At 39.1% G+C, this 20,098-nt stretch overlaps 1 protein-coding gene across 1 annotated transcript in view; it reads left to right on the plus strand.

Moving 5' to 3' along the window:
- TRPM6 (transient receptor potential cation channel subfamily M member 6) overlaps positions 1-20,098 on the plus strand; it is a 138,869-nt gene that overhangs the window by 19,914 nt on the left and 98,857 nt on the right. The window contains exons 3-5 of the mRNA XM_067744150.1: positions 1,638-1,676; positions 8,376-8,553; positions 19,015-19,228. Coding sequence (XP_067600251.1) covers positions 1,638-1,676; positions 8,376-8,553; positions 19,015-19,228 — 431 coding nt within the window. The remainder of the gene's footprint in view (positions 1-1,637; positions 1,677-8,375; positions 8,554-19,014; positions 19,229-20,098) is intronic.

Raw genomic sequence — 20,098 nt, forward strand, 5'->3', positions numbered from 1 at the left:
GGGTAATCGGGTCCATGAAATTAAGATTGGGTAGCATTGCCCTGGGGGAAAAGAATTAAAAGGAAAGGAAAATAGGAGAGCAGTATTTTAATTAGGGGGACCACTCTATTTTTAGATTCTGCTGAGTGTTTGGCCTTACATTCATTTGAAGTTTAGAAATCACAGCTGTATGCTCATGAAAGGTAGCAGGTGAGGCCACTGAAATTCTAGTTCTTTGGGGATGATGACTAAAATAGTGTTCTTTGCCTTTGTTAAATATTTACTAGTCCCACCCTCTTTGAGTTACCTGTGGCTTGTAAGCCGCGTGATTGGAAATCCTCATTTTACCTGCTTATAAAATGTTTACAGAATAAAAAGGCAGGGTAACCTTGTTTTTTCCCTTCATCTTTTATGAGATTTTGTAATATGATAGTGGCTGCAGTAGAAGGCACATTGAGCTCAGGTGGCTTCCACTGCTCTGTAAATGGAAAATCATCTTCACAGTCACCTTGAACCTCATGAAAAGTGGTAAACTATAGGTCATTAGCCCACAGACTCAAGAAGAGTATCAGTGATCATAATTCCATGAATGGTGGAAGATATACTACTTTTTATGGGAAAAAAGCAGTCTCTCTTATTTTGTGATTGTAAAAAATGGATGGATGACTATGGCTATTCCTTCCATGCCAGCCTTTTTCTTAGATCCTAGTAAGATTCTCAAAACTGTGGCTTTCATGCAGTTTTCTTCCTTATGGAACACAGCAAAAGAGTGGTAGTTCACTATTTTAAATTTAGATGAAGGTTTGTCTTTTACTGATTCTTTTTGTAGCTCCTAATAAGAAACAAATCTGATAGACTTGATTACAACGTCTTTTTCTTTCACATGTGGAACTTGTTGAAGTGAAGCTTCTGAGAAAAAAGATTTCTAAATGGCTGGGGACAGGAAGAAGTGAAAGACCTGAATATTCATCTCTGAATAATTTAGAATGATTGATTCTATGAACACTACCTTTTCTTCCATTATTTTACCTAGATTTCTTTTCTAGTTAAAACTTCTTCACACTTAAAATATGATCATTGATGATCATAATGCTAACTCCCAAATCCAGAAGGCTTTTTTGAATCATAAGAAAGAGATTAATAAATATAATTATTATAATCATACAAACTGTTCCTCAGTTTGATAGTGTTTTAGGGTTTTAAAATTGTATATGTATGTTTTCTTACTTAATTCTCAGGAATTCTGTGTTATCTTCATAGTATAATAACAATAGCCACCATTTTTATACATCCTGCAATGTACCAGATACTATAAGACACTTTACATATATTATCACTCTTAATCATTTTAATAACTGTATGGTTCGGATATTATTTTCAGATGTGAAAACTGGGGCTTAGAGGAATTGTTAAATCATTGAGATTTAAATCCAGGTATTTTGGTTCCAAACTCAGTATTCTGTTAATTAGATCATAGTTGCTGCAATGTAATTCTATATGGTAAATGAAATCTGGGAATATTTGGGAGATGATGTATGAGTACTCAGTAAACCCTGATTTCCAGATTATGGAAGATTAACAGATATTTACTGAATAAGCATTAAATATGTTTTCAAATATATTAATAAACTAACAGTGGTTTTATTTCTTTAATTAAGATGTACTGCAGGATGCCAGGTTTGTCAGAATTTAATCAGGTAAGACAAATAAACAGTTCTATGTTTATATATTTCTCTGAAGTTGCATCTATTTTTTTGCATTAATTAACAGTCCTTCCTTTTGATGTGCATCTTACATTTCACATGAGGATTTTTCTTAATCTTCTTATTAAGATTTTTTAAATTTAATTTAATTTATTTCTTATACAGCAGGTTCTTATTAGTTATCTCTTTTATACATATTAGTGATATGTATATGTCAATCCCAATCTCCCAATTCATCCCACCACCACCACACACTCCCACACTTTCCCCCCTTGGTGTCCATACATTTGTTCTCTACATCTGTGTCTCTATTTCTGCCCTGCAAACCAGTTCATCTGCACCATTTTTCTAGGTTTCACATATATGCATTAATATATGATATTTGTTTTTCTCTTTCTGACTTATTTCACTCTGTATGACAGACTCTAGATCCATCCACATCTCTACAAATGACCCAATTTCATTCCTTTTTATGGCTGAGTAATATTCCATTGTATATATGTACCACATCTTTATCTATTCATCTGTCGATTGGCATTTAGGTTGCTTCCATGACCTGGCTATTGTAAAAAGAGCTGCAATGAACATTGGGGTGCATGTGTCTTTTTGAATTATGGTTTTCTCTGGGTATATGCCCAGTAGTGGGATTGCTGGGTCATATGGTAATTCTATTTTTAGTTTTTTAAGGAACCTCCATGCTGTTCTCCATAGTGGCTGTATCAATTTACATTCCCACCAACAGTGCAAGAGGGTTCCCTTCTCTCCACATCCTCTCCAGCATTTGTTATTTGTACATTTTTTGATGATGCCCATTCTAACTGGTGTGAGGTGATACCTCATTTAGTTTAGATGTGCATTTCTCCAATAATTAGTGATGTTGAGCAGCTTTTCATGTGCTTCTTGGCCATCTGTATGTCTTCTTTGGAGGAACGTCTGTTTAGGTCTTCTGCCCATTTTTTGATTGGGTTGTTTGTTTTTTTTTAAATATTGAGCTGTTTATATATTTTGGAGGTTAATCCTTTGTCCATTGATTCATTTGCAAATAATTTTCTCCCATTCTGAGGGTTGTCTTTTCGTCTTGTTTGTAGTTTCCTTTGCTTTGCAAAAGCTTTTAAGTTTCTTTAGGTCCCATTTGTTTATTTTTGTTTTTATTTCAATTAATCTAGGAGGTGGATCAAAAAAATCTTGCTGTGATTTATGTCAAAGAGTGTTCTTCCTATGTTTTCTTCTAAGAGTTTTATAGTGTCCAGTCTTACATTTCAATCTCTAATCCATTTTGAATTTGTTTTTGTATATGGTGTTAGGGAGTGTTCTAATTTCATTCTTTTACATGTAGCTGTCCAGTTTTCCGAGCACCACTTATTGAAGAGACTGTCTTTTCTCCATTGTATATCCTTGCCTCCTTTCTCATAAATTAGTTGACCATAGGTGCATGGGTTTATCTCTGGGCTTTCTATGCTATTCCATTGATCTGTATTTCTGTTTTTGTGCTAGTACCATATTCTTGATTACTATAGCTTTGCAGTATAGTCTGAAGTCATGGAGTCTGATTCCTCCAGCTCTGTTTTTTTCCCTCAAGACTGCATTGGCTATTTGGGGTCTTTTGTGTCTCCATACAAATTTTAAGATTTTTTGTTCTAGTTCTGTAAAAAATGCCATTGGTAATTTGATAAGGATTGCACTGAATCTGTAGATTGCTTTGGGTAGTATAGTCATTTTCACAGTATTGATTCTTCCAATCCAAGAACATGGTACGTCTCTCCATCTGTTTGTATCATCTTTAATTTCTTTCATCAGTGTCTGATAGTTTTCTGCATAAAGGTATTTTGTCTCCTTAGGGAGGTTTATTCCTACGTTTTTTATTCTTTTTGTTGCAGTGGTAAATGGGAGTATGTCCTTAATTTCTCTTCCAGATTTTTCATCATTAGTGTATAGGAATGCAAGAGATTCCTGTGCATTAATTTTGTATCCTGCAACTTTACCAAATTCATTGATTAGCTCTAGTAGTTTTCTTGTGGCATCTTTAGGATTCTCTATGTATAGTATCATGTCCTCTGGAAACAGTGACAGTTTTTCTTCTTCTTTTCCAATTTGTATTCCTTTTATTTCTTTTTCCTCTCTGCTTGCCGTGGCTAGGACTTCCAAAACTATGTTGAATAATAGTGGTGAGAGTGGACATCCTTGTCTTGTTCCTGATCTTAGAGGAAATGGTTTCAGTTTTCCACCACTGAGGATGATGTTTGCTGTGGGTTCGTCATATATGGCCTTTATTATGTTGAGGGAGGTTCCCTCTATGTCCACTTTCTGGAGAGCTTTTATCATAAATGGGTGTTGAATTTTGTCAAAAAGGTTTTTCTGCATCTATTGAGATGATCATATGGTTTTTATTCTTCAATTTGTTAATAGTGTATCACGTTGATTAATTTGAGTATATTGAAGAATCCATGCGTCCCTGGGATAAATCCCACTTGATCATGGTGTATGATCCTTTTAATGTCTTGTTGGATTCTGTTTGCTGGTATTTTGTTGAGGATTTTTGCATCTATGTTCATCAGTGATATTGGTCTATAATTTTCTTTTTTTGTAGTATCTTTTTCTGGATTTCGTATCAGGGTGATGGTGGCCTCATAGAATGAGTTTGGGAGTGTTCCTTCCTCTGCAGTTTTTTGGAAGAATTTGAGAAGGATGGGTGTTAGCTCTTCTCTAAATGTTTGATAGAATTCTCCTGTGAAGCCATCTGGTCCTGGACTTTTGTTTGTTGGAAGATTTTAATCACAGTTTCAATTTCAGTGCTTGTGATTGTTCTGTTCATATTTCCTATTTCTTTCTGGTTCAGTCTTGGAAAGTTGTGCTTTTTTAAGAATTTGTCCATTTCTTCCAGGTTGTCCATTTTATTGGCATAGAGTTGCTTGTGGTATTCTCTTAGGATGCTTTGTATTACTGCGGTGTCTGTTGTAACTTTTCCTTTTTCATTTCTAATTTTATTGATTTGAGTCCTCTCCCTCTTTTTCTTGATGAGTTTGGCTAATGTTTTATCCATTTTGTTTATCTTCTCAAAGAACCAGCTTTTAGTTTTATTGATCATTGCTACTGTTTTCTTTGTTTCTATTTCATTTATTTCTGCTCTGATCTTTATCATTTCTTTCCTTCAACTAACTTTGGGTTTTGTTTGTTCCTCTTTCTCTAGGTTTTTTCAGTGTAAGGTTAGATTGTTTATTTGAGATTTTTCTTGTTTCTTGAGGTAGGCTTGTATAGCTATAAACTTCCCTCTTAGAACTGCTTTTGCTGCATCCCATAGGTTTTGGATTGTCGTATTTTCATTGTAATTTGTCTCTAGGTATTTTTTGATTTCTTCAGTGATCTCTCGGTTATTTAGTAACGTTTAGCCTCCATGTGCTAGTGTTTTTTATGTTTTTTTCCCTGGAATTGATTTCTAATCTCATAGCATTGTGGTCAAAAAAGATGCTTGATATGAATTCACTTTTCTTAAATTTACTGAAGCTTGATTTTTGACCCAAGATGTGATCTATCCTGGAGAATGTTCCATGTGCACTTGAAAAGAAAGTGTAATCTGCTGTTTTTGGATGGAATGTCCTATAGATATCAATTAAATCTGTCTGGTCTATTGTGTCATTTCAAGCTTGTGTTTCCTTATTAATTTTCTATTTGGATGATCTTTCCATTGGTGTAAGTGAGGCGTTAAAGTCCCCCACTATTATTGTGTTGCTGTCAATTTCCTCTTTTAGCGCTGTTAGCCGTTGCCTTATGTATTGAGGTGTTCCTATGTTGGGTACATATATACTTATAATTGTTATATCTTCTTCCTGGATTAATCCCTTGATCATTATGCAGTGTCCTTCCTTGTCTCTTGTAACATTCTTTATTTTAAAGTCTATTTTATATGATATGAGTACTGCTCCTCCAGCTTTCTTTTGATTTCCGTTTGCATGGAATGCCTTATTCCATCCCCTCACTTTCAGTCTGTATGTGTCCCTAGGTCTGAAGTGGGTCTCTTATAGACAGCATACACATGGGTTTTGTTTTTGTATCCATTCACTGAGCCTGTATCTTTTGGTTGGAGCTTTTAATCCGTTCATGTTTAAGGTACTTATCAATATGTATGTTCGTATTCCCATTTTCTTAATTGTTATGTTTTTTTTTTTTTGCTGTACACGGGCCTCTCACTGTTGTGGCTTCTCCCGTTGCGGAGCACAGGCTCCAGACGCGCAGGCTCAGTGGCCATGGCTCATGAGCCTAGCCGCTCCACGGCATGTGGTATCTTCCTGGACCAGGGCACGAACTCGTGTCCCCTGCATCGGCAGGCGGACTCTCAACCACTGCGCCACCAGGGAAGCCCATGGGTTTGTTCTTGTAGGTCTTTTTCTTTTCTTGTGTTTCCCACTTAGAGAAGTTCCTTTAGCATTTGTTGTAAAGCTGGTTTGGTGGTGCTGAGTTCTCTTAGCATTTGCTTGTCTGTAAAGCTTTTGATTTCTCCATCGAATCTGAATGAGATCCTTGCTGGGTAGAGTAATCTTGGTTGTAGGTTCTTCCCTTTCATCACTTTAAATATATCATGCCACTTCCTTCTGGCTTGTAGAGTTTCTGCTGAGAAATCAGCTGTTACCCTTGTAGGAGTTCCCTTGTATGTTATTTGTTGTTTTTACCTTGTTGCTTTCAATAATTTTTCTTTGTCTTTAATTTTTGTCAATTTGATTACTATGTGTCTCGGCGTGTTTTTCCTTGGGTTTATCCTGTATGGGACTCTCTGCGCTTCCTGTACTTGGGTGGCTATTTCCTTTCCCATGTTAGGGAAGTTTTCGACTATAATCTCTTCAAATATTTTCTCAGGTCCTTTCTGTCTCTCTTCACCTTCTGGGACCCCTAATGTGAATGTTGTTGCATTTAATGTTGTCCCAGAGGTCTCTTAGGCTGTCTTCATTTCTTTTCATTCTTTTTTCTTTATTCTGTTCCATGGCAGTGAATTCCACCATTCTGTCTTCCAGGTCACTTATCTGTTCTTCTGCCTCAGTTATTCTGCTATTGGTTCCTTCTAGTGTATTTTTCATTTCAGTTATTGTTCATCTCTGTTTGTTTGTTCTTTAATTCTTCTAGGTCTTTGTAAAACATTTCTTGTTTCTTCTTGATCTTTGCCTCCATTCTTTTTCCGAGGTCCTGGATCATGTTCACTATCATTATTCTGAATTCTTTTTCTGGAAGGTTGCATCTCTCCACTTCATTTAGTTGTTTTTCTGGAGTTTTGTCTTGTTTCTTCATCTGGTACATAGCCTTCTGCCTTTTCATCTTGTCTGTCTCTATATGAATGTGTTTTTTGTTCCTTAGGCTGCAGGATTGTAGTTCCTCTTGCTTCTTCTGTCTGCCCTCTGGTGGATGAGGCTATCTAAGAGGCTTGTGCAAGTTTCCTGATGGGAGGGACTGGTGGTGGGTAGAGCTCGCTGTTGCTCTGGTGGGCAGAGTTCAGTAAAACTTTAATCCACTTGTCTGATCATGGGTGGGGCTGGGTTCCCTCCCTGTTGGTAAGCAATCAAACAGGCCTGAGGTGACCCAACACTGGAGCCTACCCGGCTCTTTGTGGGGGCTAATGGCAGACTCTGGGAGGGCTCACGCCAAGGAGTACTTCCCAGAACTTCTGCTTGCAGTGTCCTTGTCCTCATGGTGAGCCACAGCCACCCCCTGCCTCTGCAGGAGACCCTCCAACAGTAGCAGGTAGGTCTGTTTCAGTCTCCTATGGGGTCACTGCTCCTTCCCCTAGGTCCTGATGCGCACACTACTTTGTGTGTGCCCTCTACGAGTGGAGTCTCTGTTTCCCCCAGTCCTGTTGAAGTCCTGCAGTCAAATACCACTACCCTTCAAAGTCTGATTCTCTAGGAATTCCTTCTTACGTTGCCAGACCCCAAGTTTGGGAAGCCTGACGTGGGGCTCAGAACCTTCACTCCAGTGGGTGGACTTCTGTGGTATAAGTGTTCTCCAGTTTGTGAGTCATCCACCCAGCAGTTACAGGATTTGATTTGATTGTGACTGCGCCCCTCCTACCATCTCATTGTGGCTTCTCCTTTGTCTTTGGATGTGTGGTATCTTTTTTGGTGAGTTCCAGTGTCTTCCTGTCAATGACTGTTCACAATATTATTTTTTAAAAATAGTTTTTGAGCTATAATTGACATAGACTGCACATATTTAAAATATACAATTTGATGTTTGTTTTTGTTTTCTTTACTATTTTAATCATTTTTAAGAGTACAGTTCATTAGTGTTAAGTATATTCCCATTGTTGTGTTATGGATCTACAGAACTTTTTATCTTGCAAAATTGAATGTGTGTACTACATTTTGTTCATTCATCCATCTATTGATGAATACATGGGTTGCTGCTACCACTTGGCTGTTGTGAATAACGCTGCTATGAACATGGGTGTGTAAGAGATTTGTAGTGTTTCTTAAAACATCCCCAAAATGATTCTAATGTGTAGCCAAGGGAGAGAAGCAGTGAGAATGTTTTTAAACTTAGAAAACAACCCAGTGTTGGAAATCAAATATAAATCTCAGTGTGAAGTTTTAAAACTTGTTAATACATGTCATCTTTATATTACCCTAGGAACATGTAGAAACATTACATCTATTTTCTATTCTGAAATTGTGTGTTTTCTATTTTGAAATTGGTATTTATCCCAAATTTAAGGTGTTACTGTGGGCGATTGATTAGAGACCATTATGGGATAGATGAAGCCTGGACCATCTCAGCTGCCAACGATAGTGAAAATGAACAATGGTCTGTTGAAAAGCACACAATGAAAAGCTCTACAGATACCTTTGGCACGATTAACTTCCAAGATGGAGAGCACACCCACCATTCAAAGGTTTGCTAATAACCTACATTATTTTGCTGATTTTTTTAATATCTTTATTGGAGTATAATTGCTTTATAATGGTGTGTTAGTTTCTGCTTTATAACAAAGTACATCAACTATACATATACATATATCCTCATATCTCCACCCTTTTACGTCTCCCTCCCACCCTCCCTATCCCACCCCTCTAGGTGGTCACAAAGCACCGAGCTGATCCCCCTGTGCTATGCAGCTGCTTCCCAATAGCTATCTATTTTACATTTGGTAGTGTATATATGTCCATGCCACTCTCTCACTTTGTCTCAGCTTACCCTCTCCCCACCCTGTGTCCTCAAGTCCATTCTCTATGTCCGCGTCTTTATTCCTGTCCTGCCCACAGGTTCTTCAGACCTTTTTTATTTTTTTAGATTCCATATATATGTGTTAGCATTTGTTTTTCTCTTTCCGACTTACTTCACTCTGTATGACAGACTCTAGGTCCATCCACCTCACTACAAATAATTCAGTTTTGCTTCTTTTTATGGCAGAGTAATATTCCACTGTATATATGTGTCACATCTTCTTTATCCATTCATCTGTCAATGGACACTTAGGTTGCTTCCCTGTCCTGGCTATTGTAAATAGAGCTGCAATGAACATTGTGGTACATGACTCTTTATGAATTATGGTTTTCTCAGGGTATATGCCCAGTAGTGGGATTGCTGGGTCATATGGTAGTTCTATTTTTAGTTTTTTAAGGAACCTCCATACTGTTCTCCATACTGGCTGTATCAATTTACATTCCCATCAACAGTGCAAGAGGGTTTGCTTTTCTCCACACCCTCCCCAGGATTTATTGTTTGTAGATTTTTTGATGATGGCCATTCTAACTGGTGTGAGGTGATACCTCATTTTAGTTTTGACTTGCATTTCTCTAACGATTAGTGATGTTGAGCATCCTTTCATATGTTTGTTGGCAATCTGTATATCTTCTTTGGAGAAATATCTGTTTAGGTCTTCTACCTATTTTTGGATTGGGTTTTTTTTTTTTTTTTGATATTGAGCTGCATGAGCTGCTTGTAAATTTTGGAGATTAATCCTTTGTCAGTTGCTTCATTTGCAAATATTTTCTCCCATCTGAGGGTTGTCTTTTCGTCTTGTTTATGGTTTCCTTTACTATGCAAAAGCTTTTAAGTTTCATTAGGAGCCATGTGTTTATTTTTGTTTTTATTTGGATTTCTCCAGGAGGTGAGTCAAAAGGATCTTGCTGTGATTTATGTCTAAGTGTTCTGCCGCTGTTTTCCTCTAAGAGTGTTATAGCGTCTCGTGTTACATTTAGGTGTTTAATCCATTTTGAGTTTATTTTTGGGTATGGTGTTAGGGAGTGTTCTAATTTCATTCTTTTACATGTAGCTGTCCAGTTTTCCCAGCACCACTTATTGAAGAGGCTGTCTTTTCTCCATTGTATATTCTTGCCTCCTTTATCAAAAATAAGGTGACCATAGGTGTGTGGGTTTATCTCTGGGCTTTGTATCTCATTCCATTGATCTATAGTTCTGTTTTTGTGGCAGTACAATACTGTCTTGATTACTGTAGCTTTGTAGTATAGTCTGAGGTCTGGGAGCCTGATTCCTCTAGCTCCGTTTTTCTTTCTCAAGATTGCTTTGGCTGTTTGGGGTTTTTGTGTTTCCACACAAATTGTGAAATTTTTTGTTCTAGTTCTGTGAAAAATACCATTGGTAGTTTGATAGGGATTGCAATGAATCTGTAGATTGCTTTGGGTAGTATAGCAATTTTCACAATGTTGATTCTTCCAATCCAAGAACATGGGATATCTCTCCACCTGTTTGTATCATCTTTAATTTCTTTCACCAGTGTCTTATAGTTTTCTGCATACAGGTCTTTTGTCTCCTTAGGTAGGTTTATTCCTAGGTATTTTATTCTTTTTATTGCAATGGTAAATGGGAGTGTTTCCTTAATTTCTCTTCCAGATTTTTCATCATTAGTGTATAGGAATGCAAGAGATTTCTTTGTATCCTTCTACTTTACCAAATTCATTGATTAGCTCTAGCGGTTTTCTGGTAGATTCTTTAGGATTCTCTATATATAGTATCATGTCATCTGTGAACAATGACAGCTTTTCCTCTTTTCCGATTTGGATTCCTTTTCTTTCTATTTCTTCTCTGATTGCAATGGCTAAAACTTCCAACAGTATGTTGAATAATAGTGAGAGTGGACAACCTTGTCTTATTCCTGATGTTAGAGGAAATAGTTTCAGTTTTTAACGACTGAGAACAATGTTGGCTATGGGTTTGTCATATATGGCCTCTGTTATGTTGAGGTAAGTTCCCTCTGTGCCTACTTTCTGGAGGGTTTTTATTTTAAATGTGTGTTGAATTTTGTTGAAAGCTTTTTCTGCATCTATTGAGATGATCATATGTTTTTTCTCCTTCAATTTGTTAATGTGGTGTATCACATTGATTGATTTGCATATATTGAAGAATGCTTGCCTTCCTGGGATAAACCCCACTTGATCATGGTCTATGATCCTTTTAATGTGCTGTTGGATTCTGTTTGCTAGTATTTTGTTGAGGATTTTTGTACCTTTGTTCATCAGTAATATTGGCCAGTAGTTTTCTGTCCTTGTGACATTGTTGTCGGTTTTGGTATCAGGGTGATGGTGGTCTTGTAGAATGAGTTTGGGAGTGTTCCTCCCTCTGGTATATTTTGGAAGAGTTTGAGAAGGATAGGTGTTAGCTCTTCTCTAAATGTTTCATAGAATTCACCTGTGAAGCCATCTGATCCTGGTCTTTTGTTTGTTGGAAGATTTTTATTCACAGTCTCAACTTCAGTCCTTGTGATTGGTCTGTTTATATTTTCTATTTCTGCCTGGTTCAGTCTTGGAAAGTTGTGCTTTTTTAAGAATTTGTCCATTTCTTCCAGGCTGTCCATTTTATTGGCATATATTTGCTTGTAGTAATCTCTCATGATCCTTTGTATTTCTGCAGTGTCAGTTGTTAGTTCTCCTTTTTCATTTCTAATTCTGTCGATTTGAGTCTTCTCCCTTTTTTTTCTTGGTGAGTCTGGCTAATGGTTTATCAATTTTGTTTATCTTCTCAAAGAAACAGCTTTTAGTTTTATTGATATTTGCTGTTGTTTCCTTCATTTCTTTTTCCTTCGTTTCTGATCTGATCTTTATGATTCCTTTCCTTCTACTAACTTTGGGTTTTTTATTTTTCTTCTTTCTCTAATTGCTTTAGCTTTAAGGTTAGGTTGTTTATTTGAGATGTTTCTTGTTTCTTGAGGTAGGATTGTATTGCTATAAACTTCCCTCTTAGAACTGCTTTTGCTGCATAGCATAGGTTTTGGGCCATCATGTTTTCATTGTCATTTGTTTCTAGGTATTTTTTGATTTCCTCTTTGATTTCTTCAGTGATTTCTTAGTTATTTACTAGTGTATTGTTTAGCCTCCATGTATTTGTATTTTTTACAGATTTTTTTCCTGTAATTGATATCTAGTCTCATAGCGTTGTGGTCGGAAAAGATACTTTATATGATTTTAATTTTCTTAAATTTACCAAGGCTTGATTTGTGACCCAAGATATGATCTATCCTGGAGAATGTTCCATGAGCACTTGAGCAGAAAGTGTATTCTGTTGTTTTTGGATGGAATTCCCTATAAATATCAATTAAGTCCATGTTGTTTAATGTATCTTTTAAAGCTTGTGTTTCCTTATTTATTTTCATTTTGGATGATCTGTCCACTGGTGAAAGTGGGGTGTTAAAGTCCCCTATTATGATTGTGTTACTGTTCATTTCCCCTTTTATGGCTGTTAGCATTCGCCTACGTATTGAGGTGCTTCTATGTTTGGTTCATAAATATTTACAATTGTTATATCTTCTTCTTGGATTGATCCCTTGATCATTATGTAGTGTCTTTCTTTGTCTCTTGTAATAGTCTTTATTTTAAAGTCTATTTTGTCTGATGAGAGAATTTGCTACTCCAGCTTTCTTTTGATTTCCATTTGCATGGAATATCTTTTTCCATCCCCTCACTTTCAGTCTGTATGTGTCCCTAGGTCTGAAGTGGGTCTCTTGTAGACAGTATATATACTGGTCTTGTTTTTGTATCCATTCAGCCAGTCTATGTCTTTTGGTTGGAGCATTTAATCCATTTACATTTAAGGTAGTTATCGCTATGTATGTTCCTGTTACCCTTTTCTAAATTGTTTTGAGTTTGTTATTGTAGGTCTTTTCCTTCTCTTGTGTTTCCTGCCTAGAGAAATTCCTTTAGCATTTGTCGTAAAGCTAGTTTGGTGGTGCTGAATTCTCTTAGCTCTTGCTTATCTGTAAATGTTTTAATTTCTCCATCGAATCTGAATGAGATCCTTGCTGGGTAGAGTAATCTTGGTTGTAGGTTTGCTTTTCCTTTTCATCACTTTAAATATGTCCTGCCACTCCCTTCTGGCTTGCAGAGTTTCTCCTGAAAGATCAGCTGTTAACCTTATGGGGATTCCCTTCTATGTTATTTGTTGTTTTTCCCTTGCTGCTTTTAATGTTTTTGTTTGTATTTAATTTTTGATAGTTTGATTAATATGTGTCTTGGCGTGTTTCCCCTTGGGTTTATCCTGTATGGGACTCTCTGTGCTTCCTGGACTTGACTGACTCTTTCTTTTCCTGTATTAGGGCAGTTTTCAACACTAATCTCTTCAAATATTTTCTCAGTCCCTTTCTTTTTCTCTTCTTCTTCTGGGACCCCTATAATCTGAATATTGGTGAGTTTAATGTTGTCCCAGAGGTCTCTGAGACTGTGCTCAATTCTTTTCATTCTTTTTTGTTTATTCTGCTCTGTGGTAGTTATTTCCACTATTTTATCTTCCAGGTCACTTATCCGTTCTTATGCCTCAGTTATTTTGCTATTGATTCCTTCTAGAGAATTTTTAATTTCATTTATTGTGTTGTTAGTCATTTGTTGTTTGCTCTCTAGTTCTTCTAGGTCCTTGTTAAACGTTTCTTGTATTTTCTCCATTCTATTTCCAAGATTTTGGATCATCTTTACTATCGTTATTCTGAATTATTTTTCAGGTATACTGCCTATTTCCTCTTCATTTGTTTGGTCTGGTGGGTTTTTAACTTGCTCCTTTGTCTGCTGTGTGTTTCTCTGTCTTCTCATTTTGCTTACCTTACTGTGTTTGGGGTCACCTTTTTACAGGCTGTAGGTTCATAGTTCCTATTGTTTTTGGTGTCTGCCCCCAGTGGCTAAGGTTGGGTCAGTGGGTTGTGTAGGCTTCCTGGTGGAGGGGACTAGTACCTGTGTTGTGGTGGATGAGGCTGGGTCTTGTCTTTCTGGTGGGCAAGACCACATCCATTGGTGTCTTTTGGGGTGTCTGCGACTTTAGTATCATTTTAGGCGGCGTCTCTGCTAATGGGTGGGGTTGTGTTCCTGTCTTGTTAGTTCTTTCGCATAGGGTGTCCAGCACTGTAGCTTGCTGGTTGTTGAGTGGAGCTGGGTCTTTGTGTTGAGATGGAGATCTCTGGGATAGTTTTCGCCTTTTGATATTACATGGAGCTTGGAGGTCTCTGGTGGGCCAATGTCCTGAACTCAGCTCTCCCACGTCAGAGGCCCAGGCCTGACGCCCGGCCCGCGCCCAAAGTCCCTGTCAGCCACACCACTCAGAAGTAAAGGGAGAAAGAAATAAATAAAGAAAAAAAATAGAATAAAGTTATTAAAATTAAAAAATATATTAAATAAAAAAAGTTAAATGTAATAAAAAAGAACGAAAGAAAGAAGACAGCAACCATACCAAAAAAAAAATCCACCAATGGTAACCAGCACTAAAAACTATACTAAAGGGCTTCCCTGGTGGCGCCGTGGTTAAGAATCCACCTGCCAATGCAAGGGACACGGGTTCGAACCCTGGTCCAGGAAGATCCCACATGCCACGGAGCAACTAAGCCCGTGTACCACAACTATTGAGCCTGCGCTCTAGAGCCCGTGAGCCACAGCTACTGAGCCCGCATGCCACAACTACTGCAGCCCGTGCGCCTAGAGCCCGTGCTCCACAACAAGAGAAGCCACCGCAATGAGAAGTCCACGCACCGTGACAGAGTAGCCCCCATTTGCCGCAACTAGAGAAAGCCTGCGTGCAACAACGAACACCCAAGGCAGCCAAAAATAAATAAAAAAAGAAAAAAAACTGTACTAAAAAAAAAGCAATGGAAAGACAGAACCCTAGGAAAAATGGTAAAAGCAAAGCTATACAGACAAAATGACACAAAGAAGCATACACATACACACTCACAGAAAGAGAAAAAGTAAAAAAAAAATCTATATATATATATGAAAAAGGAAGCAAGCAGCCAAATCAATAAACAAATCTACCATTGATAGTAAACTCTAAATACTAAACTAAGGTAAACATGAAAACAAATTAGATGCAGAAAGCAAATCCCAAGTCTATAGTTGCTCCCAAAGTCCACCTCCTCAATTTTGGGATGATTTGCTGTCTATTCAGGTATTCCACAGATGCAGGTACATCAAGTTGATTGTGGAGATTTAATCCGCTGCTCCTGAGGCTGCTGGGAGGGATTTCCCTTTCTCTTCTTTGTTCTCACAGCTCGCAGGGCTCAGCTTTGGATTTGGCCCCGCCTCTGCGTGTAGATTGCCGGAGGGCGTCTGTTCTTCGCTCAGATAGTGCGGGGTTAAAGGAGCAGCTGCTTCGGGGGCTATGGCTCACTCAGGCCGGGGTTGGGGAGGGAGGGGTACGGAATGCGAGGCGAGCCTGCTGCGGCAGAGCTCAGCGTGACTTTGCACCGGCCTGAGGCGCGCCGTGCGTTCTCCCAGGGAAGTTGTCCCTGGATCTCGGGACCCTGGCAGTGGCGGGCTGCACAGGCTCCCCGGAAGGGGGGTGTGGATAGTGACCTGTGCTTGCTCACAGGCTTCTTGGTGTCGGCAGCAGCAGCCTCAGCGTTTCATGCCCATCTCTGGGGTCCGCGCTGATAGCCGTGGCTCGCACCCGTCTCTGGAGCTCCTTTAGGTGGTGCTCTGAATGCCTCTCCTCGCGCACCCCGAAATGATGGTCTCTTGCCTCTTAGGCAGGTCCAGACTTTTCCCCAGACTCCCTCCTGGCTAGCCGTGGCGCAGTAGCCCCCTTCAGGCTGTGTTCACGCCGCCAACCCCAGTCCTCTCCCTGCGCTCCGACCGAAGCCGGAGCCTCAGCTCCCAGCCCCGCCCGCCCCGGCGGGTGAGCAGACAAGCCTCTCGGGCTGGTGAGTGCTGGTCGGCACCGATCCTCTGTGCGGGAATCTCTCCGCTTTGCCCTCCGCACCCCTGTTGTGCTCTCCTCCATGGCTCGGAAGCTTCCCCACCGCCACCCTCCGTCTCCGCCAGTGAAGTTCAGCTCCCTCCCAGAGGTGCAGGTCCCGTCCTAATTCTTTTGTCTCTGTTTTTTCTTTTGCCCTACCCAGGTATGTGGGGAGTTTCTTACCTTTTGGGAAGTCTGAGGCCTTCTGCCAGCGTTCAGTAGGTGTTCCGTAGGAGTTGTTCCACATGTAGATGTGTTTTTGATGTATTTGTGGGGAGGAAGGTGATCTCCACCATCTTGGAGGTCTCCTATTTTGCTGATTTTTAACAGAGGCTGTAACCTCCAAATGTATCTCCAAATTGTATTTCTAAGTGTAGATGATCAGATGACCAGGTTTTATTGCAAAGGCGATCCGTGTTACTTACCTGTTGACAAAAATGACCTGACTCTTCTTTTTCTTTTATGTCTGAGGGGCATGATACCTTACCCAGGTGTGGTGTGGCCAGCTCTTTGATTGACTTCTTTCAGCCAGGTTATGCCCTCTGCAGAAGAGAATGGCTTATTGCTCATGAGGCAGTTGCCAAACGGCTTCCCTTTTCTTAAGGAATGTACAAAGGTTACTACCGAAGAACAGACTTCACCTGACCACGGCTATAGCAATTCCCAGTAACTTACTTAACCTGTGGCTGTTGGTGCCTGCTATGCCCTTGTGAGAGCCTTTTCTCAGGAAGAAAATGGGGAAATTTCTGTGCCCCCTGAATGATAGTGCTGGGCTCTACAGGCCAGTTTTTCTCCTGTCCCTAATACAGTAATTTTACATGTGATTCACGTAAGTATTGACAGGTCAGCTGTCTCTCAGCTGTTTTCTATTGACCTTGTTAACTGTACACTGCCTTATTAGAGGCAGCTTTCCTTGGGGAAAATACAGGGGGAGCCTACCTCAGGAAAGCTCAGAATCAGTTGTGTCCTGCAGTGCATCATCAGTTAAAAGGATTTGAAAAACTGTTCTTAATAGTGCAATCATAATAAGGTTTCATAATATAATTGTACAGTAATCGACATTTCTGATTACTAATCCACTTGCATCTAACTGTGCATTGATTTTTGTTTGTTTTAGTTGGCAAGAAAACTGTCCTCCAATCCTTTTTGGAAGCTGACTCTGATAGAACTCTTTATGTAATTTTTCCCTTAATTGTTCATCTTCTTCCTTTTGCTTTTATGTTTGTTTATAATCATCCTCATTTACTCATTTTTTTATCCATTCAACAGATCTTTATCAGTTGCCCATACTTTGCTATGCCCCAAAGAGAATATGTTCTGTGTACTAACATTGCTTACAGTCTAGTGAGGGAAACAGGAAATAAATATACAATTACCCCAGACGGTGGGGATGCTGGGAAAGGGGAATACAGGGTTCTTTGAGAGAATAAAAAGGGAACTCCTCCTGTTTTTCTGGGGTGGTGTGCATGTGTCAAGGAAGCCATCTGAGAGTAGGGATGGCTAAGCTGAGATGGGAAAGATGAGTGAGGTGTTTGGTGTCTGGTGAGACAGAAGGGTAAGACCACTGTAGGTGTGAGGAATAGCTTGTGGGAAGGCCAAGGGGGAATATGGTACATTTAGGAAAACTGAAAACATGTTTAGACAGATCTGATCACTAATACGTTTTATGCTTAGCATTAGGCTCCTGTTACATCCTCTGTGCCTGAATGCATTTTATTTGATCTCTCAGAAGAGGCTACCCTTCTATTTCAGCCTGGAATTGCACTTCACGTTTAGCATGCACAGCAGGAGAGCTTGGGAGAGCTGGTTACTCATCCCCTCTGCTGCATTTCCCTTTCTAGTTGTTATCCCTCCCACCTCCTTCCACAGAGGTTTGGAGGTGAGTTATAATAAAGGAGGAGGAGGGGAAAGAGAGAGTCATAAAACCTTAGCACCGTCTTCAGCTGGCCTTTGGAAGAAAAGAGTGTAGTGCTGATAATTTAGTTGATCAAGGTGTTATCCTGAAATCTCAAGAAGTATCTTCTAGGACTAATAGGACTTATAACTGAAAGGGAGGACTACCTGGGAGAAAGAACTGAGAGAGAGAGAAGGAGAACTAAACCTCCTCTGCCCTTATTCATCATTCGGGGCAACATGAACCCTTTCACAAAGGTCAACTTGTATTTTTCCTACTCTTTGAATATGTGATAAAGCCGTGGCAACTCAGTTTTCTCACTTGTAAACTGAATCCTAGTTACCCTTAGATTCTTTCTACTACATCCTGTGATGGCTGCACCATCCTCATGTCAGAAATTCTAATATTTTAATTATGAAATAAAGGGATTCTGTTTTAAGAATTTCAAAGACGAACACAATTGTTTTAAATCACTATCACATTCTGGAGGACAATGTGATAATTCCTATTTGCATATCTATGGCGATCTCTACCTGTGGTTATTTTTGCTATAGTTTTATAAACTCATGGTTTCCTATGGTCCTTATCCTATAAATCCGACTTATTCTTGCTGTTGGTTGGCTCACACTCATCTCAATATGATTTTATCAGTCTGTATGTGGCTGCATTGGCTGGGAAAAGAAAGCCAGCCATACACTATAATCTTGGGCAAAATGCAAAATGGTTCTGGAGCTGCCTGATTTCCGTCTTTTCTTTTGGTTACACTGACTCTCATGAAAAGTTTTTATTTTGGAAAAGAAGTTTTTAGAGAGATGATATATATAGGAAATGGTTAGAATGTAAAATTTAAAATAAATGAACATGCTTCTGGATCTTAATTTAAATTATGCAAATATGTGAAATGGTCCAGTAAATTAAAAGCCATAGCATTTATGAGAAAACCTCATTTCACTTATTTCTAAAACTTTTTTTAAATGGGTTTTCTGGCGTAGTGATTTTTGCCAGTTTGAAGTATTTCTGCCTTACCTCAGACCTTCCAGAGAACATTGGTAGACTAACCCTGAAAACCACAGGAAGCCTTCCTATGGTGACTTGTAATTCTCAGAAGGAACTTAAAGGGGGTGTGGGATCTTTTCAAAGTAAATATTTCCATTATATGAAGATGAACTTTTAAAGAGATCCTAGACGTTTTCTTTCAAGTTTTGGCGTTTCAGTTGCCCTGCTGTGTGCTTACTGCGACGTGGCAGGTATTTTCCACTATTTTATGTATATGTGTATATGCATATCTTCCAGTATATTAGAACTTCTTATGACACAAAGTTGGATCATCTATTACATTTAATGTTGAAAGAGTGGAAGATGGAACTGCCAAAGCTGGTGATCTCTGTCCACGGGGGCATCCAGAACTTCAAGATGCCCTCCAAACTTAAAGAGATCTTCAGCCAAGGTTTGGTCAAAGCTGCAGAGACAACGGGAGCGTGGATAATAACTGAAGGCATTAATACCGGTAAGGCACATTCCCTGTTTCAGTCTGTTTTTGTTTTTTTTTTTAATTCCTTCTTTTTAACTGTGAATCAGGCAGTATAGCACCTAACCTCTGCTCTGCAGTGCTCCCAGGAGATGTGGTAGCGTGAGAAAGACTGGAAGTGTAGTGACTGGAAAAGAAACGCAGAAGAATCCTAGACCTTTCCTGGAATGTATTTTTACCATTGTTAAACTATGCTATTTTAATATAACTTTGGGTAAACGTCTGGCAAAGAAAATAGGTTTTCATGAGCTTTGGACTGTGGTGAGGTAGTGTGTGGGCATAGATGTGAGCTAAACTCACCATGGTCAGGTTCTCAGGAATTGGAAATCGGAAATCAGTGACATGTGCAACAACTGCATTGAGTGTATGGGGCATGAGGAGATAATTAACTACATAACTGGCACTTGTTTCTGTCACTGACTCTTTTATACTTCTTGAAATCTGACATTCAAGGACTTCATTTAGTAGCCCCTGAACCTCTAACCCTACTCTTTTGCATCAGTGTTTATGAACTGTATGCATGTTAGAGAATCATCTGGGGGCTTTGCAAAAATACAGATGCACAAGTTCTACCCCAGATTAATTAGAGTTTTTCAGGGTGAAGCTTCTGAAGGGTATCTAATGTGCAGCCAGGGTTGAGGATTACTGACTTCACAAACTCCTCTCTTACTAATCTGTTACTGATATGTTACAGTTCTGACACCAGTTCTCATGTGTGGGTTCTTTCCCAACACACCACAGTTCTCCTGCACCAGCTGAGTGTCTTACAGTTCAGCTCAATTCTGAATTACTGTCTACCAGGAAATAGCGACGGATTCCACAGGTTAAGGGCTCAGTCCCACAAGACTG

This window comes from Pseudorca crassidens, chromosome 7 (genome assembly GCF_039906515.1).
Source record: "Pseudorca crassidens isolate mPseCra1 chromosome 7, mPseCra1.hap1, whole genome shotgun sequence".
NCBI classification, from domain to species: Eukaryota; Metazoa; Chordata; class Mammalia; order Artiodactyla; family Delphinidae; genus Pseudorca; species Pseudorca crassidens.